The following is an 11,979-nucleotide window of genomic DNA, read 5'->3' as shown; positions in this document are numbered from 1 at the left end:
GAGCCACCCAGGCGCCCCAGGTTTTAGCTTTACTCTGAGTCCAACCAGCTACTCAGCGTACAATGGGTACAAGAATATTACTCTAAATGTAATTTTTGAAACAAGTTCCTAAAATTGCAAACATGCTTGGATTCTCCGCACAAAAATGTCACTACTGTGATGGTCTTAAACCTCCTAATTCTCAGCACTAAACATTCCAGAGATTGAGAAACAAATCCACCATGGGAGAAACAAATCCACCAGCCTTCCCAGGTGGCCTCCAGATGAGTTAGTCACCAGAAGAGGACCCAGCCCTCAGCCCCCCCATCACAGAGCAGCCATCCCACCAAGAGGACGGCCTTTGTCACTCTGGATACAAGAAATGTCTCCCAAAAGCATGTGGCTCAATGAACTCTTGGATGGATGTCAACAATACAGATCATTGCGCCTGAGGGAAGCTGCAATCTCTCATAGACCTAGGACTGTAAAACTAAAGTAAAACCCTGTTGGGGCACCTGGGCAGCTCAGCTGGTTAAGCGTCCAACTTCGGCTCAGGTCATGGTCTCACAGATCGTGAGTTCAAGCCCCGCGTCAGGCTCTGTGCTGATGGCTCAGAGCCTGGAGCCTGCCTCAGACTCTGTGTCTGCCTCTCTCTGCCTCTCCCCTGCCTGTGCACTCGTTATCTCTCTCTCAAAAATAAACATTAAAAAAAAAAAAACAAAGCTCACTGGTAGGTGTCCCGTGCAAAATCACTCCAGTGACACACAGCAGTAGACACACATACAGAGCTCTAGGGTGGAGGCAAGGAAGACCCCTTGGAGGGGCGACCTGATCTGGGAGGGGAAGGTATGAGAAGGGCCTGTGCAGAGTGTGCTGGGGCTGAGGGCATGTTGGGCACCACTCGGGATTGGAGAAGAGCCCAGACAGGCCTGGCCCCAAAGCCCTTCTTCCGAACACACATACACTCACCCCTGGAGCCAGGGTGCCCCCACCCCAGAGCAGGATACAGACTGCAGCCAGAGATACGAGGACAGGCACAAGCCACTGACTTCAAAGTGGGTGCAGGGCCAGCAGCCCCACCGCCTGCAGCATAGAGTCCAGGCCTCTGAGGCTCCTGCCTCACAGGCACCCTCTGAGGGTGGCCAAAGTGCCTCCTCCAAAGTGCCACCCTCCAGCCACACCTGCCTCCCCTCAGGGCCTGTCCTGGGACGATGCCCAAGCTCTACGCCGGCAGTCGTGAGACTGGGCAATTACTGAACTTGACCTCTAGGTATTTTGTGCTTTCCCCAGCTGTGAAAATGGAGGTACTTCGACCCCCTCGCTGGGACAGTTGGAGGAAGGGAAGCTGAGGTCAGCTGAGCAGAACACCCAGGGCATCCCCACACTCTCACCCCAACACTGCCCACTGCACTGGCATGCTCCCCACTCACCCTGACACACCAGCTGTCCCCCTCCTTTGCGTTCGTGAGGCCTTGTTGTTCATCCACTTCCTCCAGAAAACCTCTGGCCCCAAGTCAGGATGGGGTGCCCCATGCACTCATGGCTCCCACCACCTGGCCGACACCCAGCCCAGCACGCCATGGGTGTCTGCTAAGGTATCTCGTCAGCACGGTCCTGAGCACCAGCAATGAGAGCTCGGGACACCAGGAGATGCCTGGGACCAGGGGCGACCACAGCACCCAAAGTCCAGGGAACTCAGGGGAGGGGGCACCGGGCCCTGCGGGGACCCCAGCCTGGGACCAGGCGAAGACAGAAGCGACAGATGCTGCAGCCCTGAGGTGGAAGGATGAGGACACACAGAGGCTTTAACACACTTTATGTGCACGCCCTCAGCAGCAGTGCTGGCGCCTTGCGTCACACTTCTCCAGGAAGACCTCGCACTCAGCTCAAGCTCGGCCCTGACCAGACTCCATGATACACGTGAGAAATGAGAGCTGTCCCCAGTCGCCAAAAAAAGGAAGGCTGTCATTAATATCCCCAAATCTTGGCCAGGCCAGACGCTGTCAGAGAAAGGATGGTGGCAGCCTCCCCCGGCACAGGAGGGGCAGAGCCCAGCTCGGAATGGAAGGAGCGGGGCTCAGAGCCGGGGCTCGGGCAGCTGCGCTTGGGTGTCCCACAGAGCGATGAGCCGGTCAGCCTCCCTCCAACCAGACAGCAGAGCCCCGTGCGTGGTGGAGTAAAACGCCCGATGTGTGGCTTCCCCTGCAAACAGGACCTGGAAAGAGAAGCCGGGGTTAGCACGGGGCACAGGAGTCAGGCTGTGGCCACACGACTGTCACCGTGGCCACAGAGCTGGGGGCAAGGGCGTGGCTGTATGTATTCTTCACTAATCCCACGGAGCCCCAAGACATCCGGAAACATGAGCAAGCACGCCTGGAACCAAATGTTACTGCAAAATGGAAAATTCAACAGACCATTTGGGATGCAATGTTAAGAACATCGCCCAAAACGCAGAGTGACAAACCACAGAGATGGAAATTAGGAGGGAAAAAGAGAAGAAAATTTGGGGACCAGTCCAGCATCCAAACAACAGAAATCTCAGCAAGAAAAAGAGAAGAAAAAAGAACAGAGAGAAGAAAGCAAATCCAAGAGACTCTCCCAGCTGACAGCAGGCGCAGGGTGGAAGCTCCGTGAGGTGCGAGGCAAGGTGCAGGGTGGCGTCAGTGACCGCGTGTGGGGGGGTGGGACAGGTGCTTGGTGAGAGCAGGGCCCTAATGTTCTTCCAAGCTTCCTAGGAGGTAGGAAAGAAAGGAACGTGAATGTCCCCGGACTTCCCCACTGCAGCACCGGAGAATGTCTTCCACACCTGAGGGCAGTGACTCTCGAACTAGGGTCTACACCCAGTGTGTGGCTCTTACACGGCTACAAGTTTTTGGAGATGCCTCCCACTGAAAGGTAGGCTCTGCGTCCCGCCCCGGGAATCTGGGCAGGCGTGTGACCGCGCTGGGCAGTGGAGTGTGGCCCAGCCTCACCGTCTGGCACCCAGCAGCGTCCTGCTCCCGGGCACACCTGTGCTAAGAGTCGTGGGCACCACGTGGGCAGCCGCATGAGGCTGCCATGCTGTGAGGAAGCCAGGGCCACACAGGCCACGGGCAGGCACTCCAGTCAGGGTCCCTGCCCAGGGCAGCTATGCAAGAGAAGAGGCCTCAGATGACCCCCGCCCCAACCCTGCGTGATCCCCATAGGTCGTCTTCCCAGCTGAGACCCCAGACATCAAATGGCAGAAACACACGGTCCCTTGTGCCCACCTATAGGATCTGTCATCATAATAAAGTGTCTGTTTTGTACCAGTGGGTTTTAGGGTGGTTGGTTCCGTAGTGACAGGACTGGACCACCTAAGTATAAGGGTAGAAAAAAGACATTTCCACACCTGCAAACTTTCCCTAAACATTTACCTCCATGCACCCCCTCCTCAGGAAGCTACTGGAATAAATGCTCCAACACAGTAAGGGTGGGGCTGGGGGCAGGCAGGGTGTGGGCACGGGGCGTGGGTGGGGTCAGGCCACAGCTGTGCCTGAAGGGGCTGGAGCTGACTCTGGCCCGAGGGAAGGAAGCGGGAGACAATGTAAACAGTTAGCAGAACCCAGGCAAAGAAAATGAGCCTGCACACTCTCTCCCACACTCACATACATGCTGCACACACTCACACCGAGAAACACGCTCACATCTACAAAGAGGCAGGGAAAGGAGCCGCAGCTTCCTTGCACCCAGGGGTGGACAGGGCCTCACCCAAAGTACTGCTGCACGCATGGGGAGCTAGGGGGCACAGGAGTGAAGAGAGCTAACACCTTATCGGCCATAGTGAGAATTCAGTGATGCTTAAAACTGAAAATTCAAGGAGCAACGTTATCAAACAAGCAAACCAAAAAGAGATCATAAAGCACACGGAAAACTGAACAGTGTTGGACAATATGGAGGAATTAGTGTAAATTCGTAACTGCGATAACGATGTTATAGTGACACATCTTCAGAGGGCATCCCTCATCCTTTAGAGACGCACACGGAAATATGTGCAGGAAAATAATGTCACCTGTGGGGCACGCTTCATGATCACGGGGTTGGGGGAGGTGAGTGACCGCCGCCACCTGACAGCTCGGAAGTTGGAGATGGAGACCCAAAGGTTCCGCCTGCTTGTGCACACATTCGAAGTGTTCCACGACTGCATGCTTTGGGGCAGGTAGACGCGTTATTTGGAGATGTGATAAACCTGGAGAGGAGACTCCGCCAGAATAGTCTGGGAAGGGGGTGTCAGGCCCTCCGCCAGCCTGCTATATCTCGTGTTATTTTATTTTGTTAGCCAGCACTGCCGAACTCTCTGATGCTTCAGTCTATGCACATGTAGAATTCTGATAAAATAATACATGCGTAACAGTTCATAATTTCAAGAAGCCCACGGACTCCGCCCACCCGCCGCCTCACCTGCGCCTCCGCGCCGTCCGCAGGCAGGGGCTGCGCCAGCAGGTCCACGTCGTCCCCGGAGCTGCCCACCGCCACGTAGCTGTAGGAGCCCCTGGTGTACGGGGCGCTGTGCCAGCGCGAGCGCAGCACGCTCCTGGGCGCGGGGAGCTCGGCGTTTCCTGAACCCAGAGACACGCGTTACCCCTGCACCGCGGGCCGCCTGGCCCCAGCCGCTCTTCCATTTAAGACCCCGCAGCTGGACGGGGCGCCTGGGTGGCTCAGTCGGTTGCGCGCCCGACTTCGGCTCAGGTCATGATCTCATGGTCTGTGAGTTCCAGCCCCGCGTCGGGCTCTGTGCCGACAGCTCAGAGCCTGGAGCCTACTTCGGATTCTGTGTCTCCCTCTCTCTCTGGCCCTCCCCCGTTCATGCTCTGTCTCTCTCTGTCTCAAAAATAAATAAACATTAAAAAAAATTAAAAAAAAAAAAAAAAAAAAAGACCCCGCAGCTGGAAAGTCAGGAAACTACCCGGAATGAAACCCAAGCCACGAATGTATTCATCAGAGGGCTGTCTCTGTCTTACCCGCTTTGCTTAACTCAGAACCCCCAGAAACAGAAAAAAGAAGTGGAAAGTGTTCGCAAAGCCATTTCAGTTCCTCAGAGATGAACACTCAAGTGGCCCCACTAATAGAAGGGAGGACTGTCCTAGAGGCTCACAGCTCCAAGTTCAGTTCTGCACAGCTGGTGCCCTGGTTGCCCTACAGAGTTCACCAAGGGGCCCAGGTGGTGCCCTGGCCGCATGTGTGCTCGGTACCTGTCACCCTGCGGAGCACTTGGGTCAGAGACAGAAGCACTTCCTCGTCGGACAGGGTCTCCATGAACTCGGACTCCAGCCCAGCGATGAACCCACAAAGGACGTGGGCAGACCTGCGCGGGGAGACACACCCCTGACACGCCTGGCCCCCGGCCAGCTGTGGCCACAGTCACCTGTGCCGGGCGGTTCTGCAAGTGTGGGCCACAAACTCCAGGGTTCTGTGAGGTCAGAGCTCATTTCACAGGGCACCTGGGTGGCTCAGGCAGTTAAGCATGGACTCTTGTTTTCCCTGGGGTCATGATCTCACAGTTCGTGGGTTCAAGCCCTGCACCGGGCTCTGTGCTGACAACTCAGAGCCTAGAGCCTGCTTCAGATTCTGTGTCTCCCTTTCTCTCTCTCTCTCCCCCTCCCCGGCTCACTCTCTCTTTCTGTCTTTCAAAAATAAATAAAATGTTTAAAAAAAATTTTTTAAGAAATACAGTTACTTTTCATTTAAAAATGATATTTATGTTAACATGGTATAGGCTTACCATTTAAAAATAACAATTTTTAAATTTCTCAGTTTTAATCTCTAATGTGGTAAATGCACAGATACAACCACATAAACAAAAGCTCTTTGGGATCCTCGATACTTTTAAAGAGCATAAAAGGGGTTCCTGAGACCACAAAGTGTGAGAGCCACGACGTGTCCCCAGGACTGTCATGCCCACCAATGTCCTGAGCACAGAGCATAGGCCAGAGAGCCAGGCGTAGGGAAGCTGGCCGGGCCCCCCAAGCCACCGCTCCACCACCCATCCACACAACCACGGCCACATTTCTGAGCCCTGGAGTCAGCTTCATCCTCAGTGCAAAGGAGACATGCAGGGTCCCTCGTAGGCTGGAGGAGCCCGTACATCCTACTCTCATGACCACTGGGGATGCTCTATGCCGGCAGGCATGCCTGTGTTTTGTCCTCCAGGCCAAGAACATGGTCCCCGATCCCACCCCGTCTCTGTGTGGAAACTGGACCACAACATACTAACCACGTCTTTTGATCTTGCTGGAAAAATCAGCACCCCCCCCCAAATTATTCATGGTCTTATTTCTGAGTAAACACCGAGTCCAGAGTTGCCACATTATTTATGTTTTATGGCTGGGCCACACAATTTAGCCACTGATGGGTCTTTGATTCCATGACTTGTAAGGGTATTTGCTCAATTACTGCAACAGGTTTAAATACTGTCTTCCAGCCACAGACACATCCATGTTTCAAATTCCTCCTGAACCCTACATGCCCCAGCTTCCTGGGGATTTCAGGAAATACTTTCTTACTGATTGAACATTCCTGCCAGGCCACCGGCACATTCCAGGCCCCCAGGCCCGGAGATACAACAAGCTGCACACAGCAGGCTTCTGTCTGTCCCTGCAGGGGTTAGCCCCCTGGTGTCTGTCATCAGGCTCTGGCTGCCCTTGGGATCCCACCCATAAATCCTCCAGAAACACCTCCCAGTGAACCAACACACCGCTGATTCTCAACCAAACTAAGGCCAACAAGCCAGCCCCTTCAGAGCTCACACCTGAAGCTTCCTCAGAGAAACTCAAGAAGCATACGTACTCGAAGGAAGGCAGGACTAAAAAGCCAATAAGCTTCTTGAACCAGACGTGCTGGAGCTCGGAGGCGCCGTCCTGCAGGGGCGACGTGTCTTCCCACACCACCTGGATGAACTGGCAGTCTGGCTCCCAGAAGGGCTCCTCAAACTCCAGGAAGATTTTATTGTTGGTCCCAAAGCCTATTTTCCTGATCGCTTCTGCCTTCTGGGTGGGCAGCGGGGGCTCAAAGAAGGTGTCCAGACGTTCTTTAAGAAAACCTGGAATTCATAAGTGGACCCAACTTACACCACATCTCTTAACCTGGAGGCGAGAGTCACACCCCGACCCCCATCAGAGGAGTCAGAGAAGAGGCCTCCAGGGACCCACACCAGCCCCAGCTCAACTGGGCTCCCAGACGCTGGGCTGGCTCTGGCCATCTCTGGACTCAGCCTCAGCGAGCAGCACCACCGTGGAGGGACACAGAGGGCCCCGTGGCCAGCTGGTCAGGCAGGGGCCGTTGGCACACCCCCAAACTGTTCTCAGGACAGTTTCCCCTTCTAAACCTTCCACCTCGCGACGTCTGCAGTCCATGCTGATGTGGATTGGTTTGGAGGAGACAACAAACAGGCTTTATCCAGAAGCTACAGAAAGAGTATCTGCATGACAAAAAATTATATCTTGCCCAGAGTCAAACAACGAGGTGAGATGTTTGCAGCACAAGCCAATCTCCTTAAGACAGAGATATCTTGAAAGGCAGTGAGTAAAGGACAAACAGCCCAACAGGAAGCAGATCCACAGGGGGGTCACGTGCCCTCCGCCACAGTCCCCGTCTGCCCAGCAGTTCCTCTACTGCAATCTATGCCACAGATACGTTCACACATGTGTTTTGTTTGTTTTGGTTTTGGGGGTTTTGAATTTTATTTGAGAGAGAGGGAGTGTGTGTGTGCGTGCATAGGGGAGTGGGACAGAGGGAGGGATGGAGAGAGGAGGGAGGGAGAGGGAGAGAAAGAGGGGGAGGGGGAGAGAGAGAGAGAGAGAGAGAGAGAGAGAGAGACTCAAGCAGCCTCCACACTCAGCACAGAGCCCGACACAGGGGTCCATCTTACGACCCTGGGATCATGACCTGAGCTGAAATCAGGAGTTGGATGCTCAACTGACTGAACCACCCAGGTGTCCCACACAAGTGTTTTTAAATGCACGTGGGAAATGTTACATAAAACAGAAAAAGTGAAAATAACCTAAACTTCCACCGGTTTTAAGTAATATTGAGTAATGACATCTTCAAATAAGAAATAACTATGTGGCTATAACTATGTGGCTACGTGACAGGTGTCCTGGCTCCTTGTGAACAATATCAACATTCACAGTAATGCACCTGCTGATTATAGCAGAGGCTCAATTAGCACACACCACAGCAGTGAATGAACACAGACATTGGTGGGGGGAAAAACCCATGTCACGGATCTATATGTGCTGAGTTGGAAACACTGACACAAGTTGTACAACCAAAAAGACAGGGTTGGCAAGAGAGGAGCAGCCGAAGACTATGCTAATATGTCCAGTACGATTCCACATGTGGGAGAAAGGACTAGGTGTTCAGCAAGCTGCGTCCTGAAGGTACCCCAGGGCGCAGGCTGTAGCCACCGGGCTGGGGGGACTCTTCATCTTACAGCAGCTCTGGCTTTGCTAGGCTGGTGAACTTGGACAACTAAGTGTGGGGAGTAAGTGAGATAGCACAGACACGGCGTGGCTCCCAGCCACTCCCATCCTTTGTCAAATTTCCAACTCCCACCAATGGCTTCTGTCTAGGGCATCAGATCTAGAATTAAACGGAACCCTATACTTGACTCCTTTTTCAATCATACAAGGACTGAACCTGAGACCTGGCTGTCACACCCTTTGCCATGTCCAAGAAAGCAGGGTTTGGGGAACCCCTGGAGGCAGTCCCAACCTGTCCATAAATGACCTCTGAAGAAGCAACACGTGGGCTTTCTCTTACTGTGAAACTCAATTCCAAAGCATGCGGTTGCTACAAAACACATTAGAATAATCCTGTCCAGGACTACAATGAAAATACGAGATTAGCAGCCGAACAAACACCACAGAGCCAGCTGAGGTGGGAGAGAGCCAGAGGCCAGGGCACCTGGGATGGGTGACCGGAGGGAAACCCGTGGGGAAAAGCAGCTTTACCTAAGGGCACAGTGACAATGACATGATGTGCAGGGAAGCAGCCTCCGTCCTCACACTCCACCAACACCTCACACTCCACCAACACCGGACACGTCTCCCCAGGAGAAGAGGCTTCCCGGAAGGACCCATTCCAGTGAATGGTCTTTACAGGCTTGTTAAAAACTACCACGTCCTCGGGCAAGGAGGCCATTATGCGGTTTGTGAGCCCCTGGTAGCCCCTAGGAGAGACAGAAGCGCTGGTGTCTTCAGAGGAAGCCGCTGGAGGAAGTGCCCTGCAGGGAAGGAGGGAGGAGGGCAAGGGTTCCCCCCACCCCTGCCCCTGGTGGTTTCCAGTCCACCTCAGTCGGGGCAACCAGGAGGAGTCCACGAGCATGAGCAAATGGAGGCAATCGTGGGAGAAGGCCTCCTCCCTGCCCGGCCTGGCCCCCTACTTCTGATCACAGATGCCCCCCTCTGCCAGGAACCTTGGGGTGAATGCCTGGACAGCCCAGGCAGACAGAGCCCAGACGGACAAGCCTGCGAGGGTCTCTGGAATGCTGGGGGGGGGGGGAGGGCAGGACAGCCACCCACCACAGGGGTGGGCTGTCTGTCCATCACGGGAGCTGAAGCCTTCACACAGCACTTAGCACATAAGGGGCCTCGTAAACACGGGCAGAAGAAAGCTCTGTGAGACGCACTGCCTTCTTCTAACCACCTTTTCTTGAAAATAATTAATTTTCCTAAATGAGCAAAACTAGAGAAACAAGCGATCTCTCTAAAACAGGGAAGACTAATGTCCCCCTGACCCTGTCACCCTCCCCTGCTTCCCAGCTCAACCTGAGGTAAATGGAAGAAGTCCCAGGGTGTATGGAGTGGGCCTGGGTGCGTGGAGAGGTCCAGACTTCAGAGGGGGCTTGGATGGGTGGAGGGACTGTGGGGGGCCATGGGGGGGGCCTGGGTGGGTGGACGGACAGTGGGGGGACATGGGGGCCTGGGTGGGTGGAGGGACTGTGGGGGGCCATGGGGGGGGCCTGGGTGGGTGGAGGGACTGTGGGGGGACATGGGGGCCTGGGTGGGTGGAGGGACAGTGGGGGGACATGGGGGGGTGGGTGGATGGAGAGACTGTGGGGGGACATGGCGGGGCCTGGGTGGGTGGAGGGACAATGGGGGGACATGGGGGCCTGGGTGGGTGGAGGGATGGTGAGGGGACATGGGGGCCTGGGTGGGTGGAGGGACAGTGGGGGGACATGGGGGCCTGGGTGAGTGGAGGGACAGTGGGGGGACATGGGGGCCTGGGTGGGTGGAGGGATGGTGGGGGGACATGGGGGAACCTGGATGGGTGGAGGGACATGGGGGGCCTGGGTGGGTGGAGGGACGGTGGGGGGACATGGAGGGGGACCGGGGGATAGAGGGCTGACTGGGCGGGTGGGGCAGGCACATACCTAGGAAAGGTGCAATCCAGCCCCGGCAGCACCGTGTATTCCCCGAAGGGTGCGAGGGCCACCAGGTCCATGCTGTGGGTGCCGCTCACACAGCACTCCACGTTGAAGAAGCTGTTGAGGATGGCCAGCTTGAGCTTCCTGGTCTCCTCGTCCTCCGTCCAGCCAGCTGCATGCTGACTGATCTCCCTCTTCAGGTACTCCCCGACACTGGGCACTGGGGCGTCCGGCAGGTGCAGGAACTCCCGAGTCTGGTCGATGAGCCCATAGAACAGACCAGCCATCTCCGCCACCAGCTCATGGCTCACACTTACCCCAGAGCTAGTGTAGGACACGGAAGGCAAGCCCACGTGGCCCCCAGTCTCAATCAGCTGGTTCTCCTCTGACAAGTCCTTTTCCTCCAGCAGCTGGTACCTGGCCGCCAGCTGGAAGACAGGGTTGCCCTGGGAGGGCCCGTGGATCCAGTGAGCACCTAGCTCTACCACGCCACCTGGGAAGGGCAGGAGATGCCACCTTGAGGTTCTCTCTCCACAAAGGCCACCCCTGAGCCCTTCTCCTGGACCACACGCAGCCCTGCCCTCCCCAAATAAGCTCTGAAAACCAGCCCAGAGCCATAGAGTCCCTGAAAGATTACAGTCCTTCATGGCAGCACCTGCTCAGACCTGGTTTAAGGGGGACACTTGAGGAGGGGGTGCTGGCCTGCACCTGCCCTGGGAGGACACGTGGAGAGCAGGCATGGGGGCAAAAGGGACACCTGGGAGTGGTCCCGAGGCTGGGGGGGCGGGGGGGGGGGGGGGAGAGGAGGGGGGCGGTGCTACTTGTGGGACACAACGGGGGCGACTGCAGAGACATGGGTTACCCTCCTCCGCAGGGGCAGGCCCTGCCAACCAGGCAGCTGAGTTTCGGGGACCATTGAACTTTGGCTGATTAAGTGGGGTGGGGCGGAGATTCACTCAGGGGACCAGGTAAGGCTTCTGGGTCTGTTAACCCTGGGCGCAGGCCGGACCAGGAGCGGCAGAGCTCGGGCGACACCCGCTGGGTTCCAGAAAGGGGGTCCGGAAAGGGGTTACGAGAAAGGCCGTTACCGAAGCTGCGCTCTGAGCAGATGCGGCCGCCGGCGCGGGAAGTGGCCTCCAGGACCCGCAGCCGCCGGAAGGCCGGGTGGCCGCAGAGCCTTTGCGCCGCCCCCAGCCCCGCGATGCCACCGCCCACCACCAGCACCCGCGGGCCGCGACCCGGGGCCTCCGCGCGACCGCCACTCGACTCCATCGCGCCGTCCCGAGCAGTCGCCGCGCGTCTCCGCCGCTCTCAAGTGCGGAGAGCACCCAGAGGACCGGAGGCGGGGCGAGGGGCGGGGCGAGGGGGCGGGGCGGAACTGGAGGTAATGGGAGTTGGAGTGGGAGTGGGGCGGGGGTGGGGCTGGTGGAAGCGCGGCGCGGTGGGCGCGGTGGGCGCGGAGCGGCGCGGGGCGGGACTGCAGGTGGATGGGGGTGCGGCGGGCGAAGGGCTGTGGGCCCGAGGCCAGAAGGCGTAGGCCCGGAGGTGGAGCAAGGAGCCAGGGGCGCGGGGCGAGGCCAGGCTCAGGCGCCAGCCCCACCACGAGACCCTGTGGG

The 11,979-nt window shown here is 56.8% G+C and overlaps 1 protein-coding gene across 1 annotated transcript; it reads right to left on the bottom strand.

Annotated features, from left to right (window-relative positions):
• Nucleotides 1-1,778: 1,778 nt before the first annotated feature.
• PAOX (polyamine oxidase) lies at nt 1,779-11,709 on the bottom strand. The gene is made up of 7 exons (XM_086681268.1): nt 11,452-11,709; nt 10,370-10,856; nt 8,949-9,166; nt 6,784-7,036; nt 5,190-5,302; nt 4,399-4,556; nt 1,779-2,194 (listed from the first exon to the last, which is right to left on the bottom strand). The coding sequence occupies exons 1-7, from the start codon at nt 11,633-11,635 to the stop codon at nt 2,057-2,059; spliced, it is 1,551 nt and encodes a 516-aa protein (XP_086537394.1). The 5' UTR covers nt 11,636-11,709; the 3' UTR covers nt 1,779-2,056.
• Between the last annotated feature and the right edge of the window lie 270 nt (nt 11,710-11,979).

Source organism: Puma concolor, chromosome D2, assembly GCF_028749965.1.
Source record: "Puma concolor isolate L17-30 chromosome D2, mPumCon1.1.hap2, whole genome shotgun sequence".
Classification (NCBI taxonomy): Eukaryota; Metazoa; Chordata; class Mammalia; order Carnivora; family Felidae; genus Puma; species Puma concolor.
This window is presented reverse-complemented; position numbering and strand designations above follow the sequence as displayed.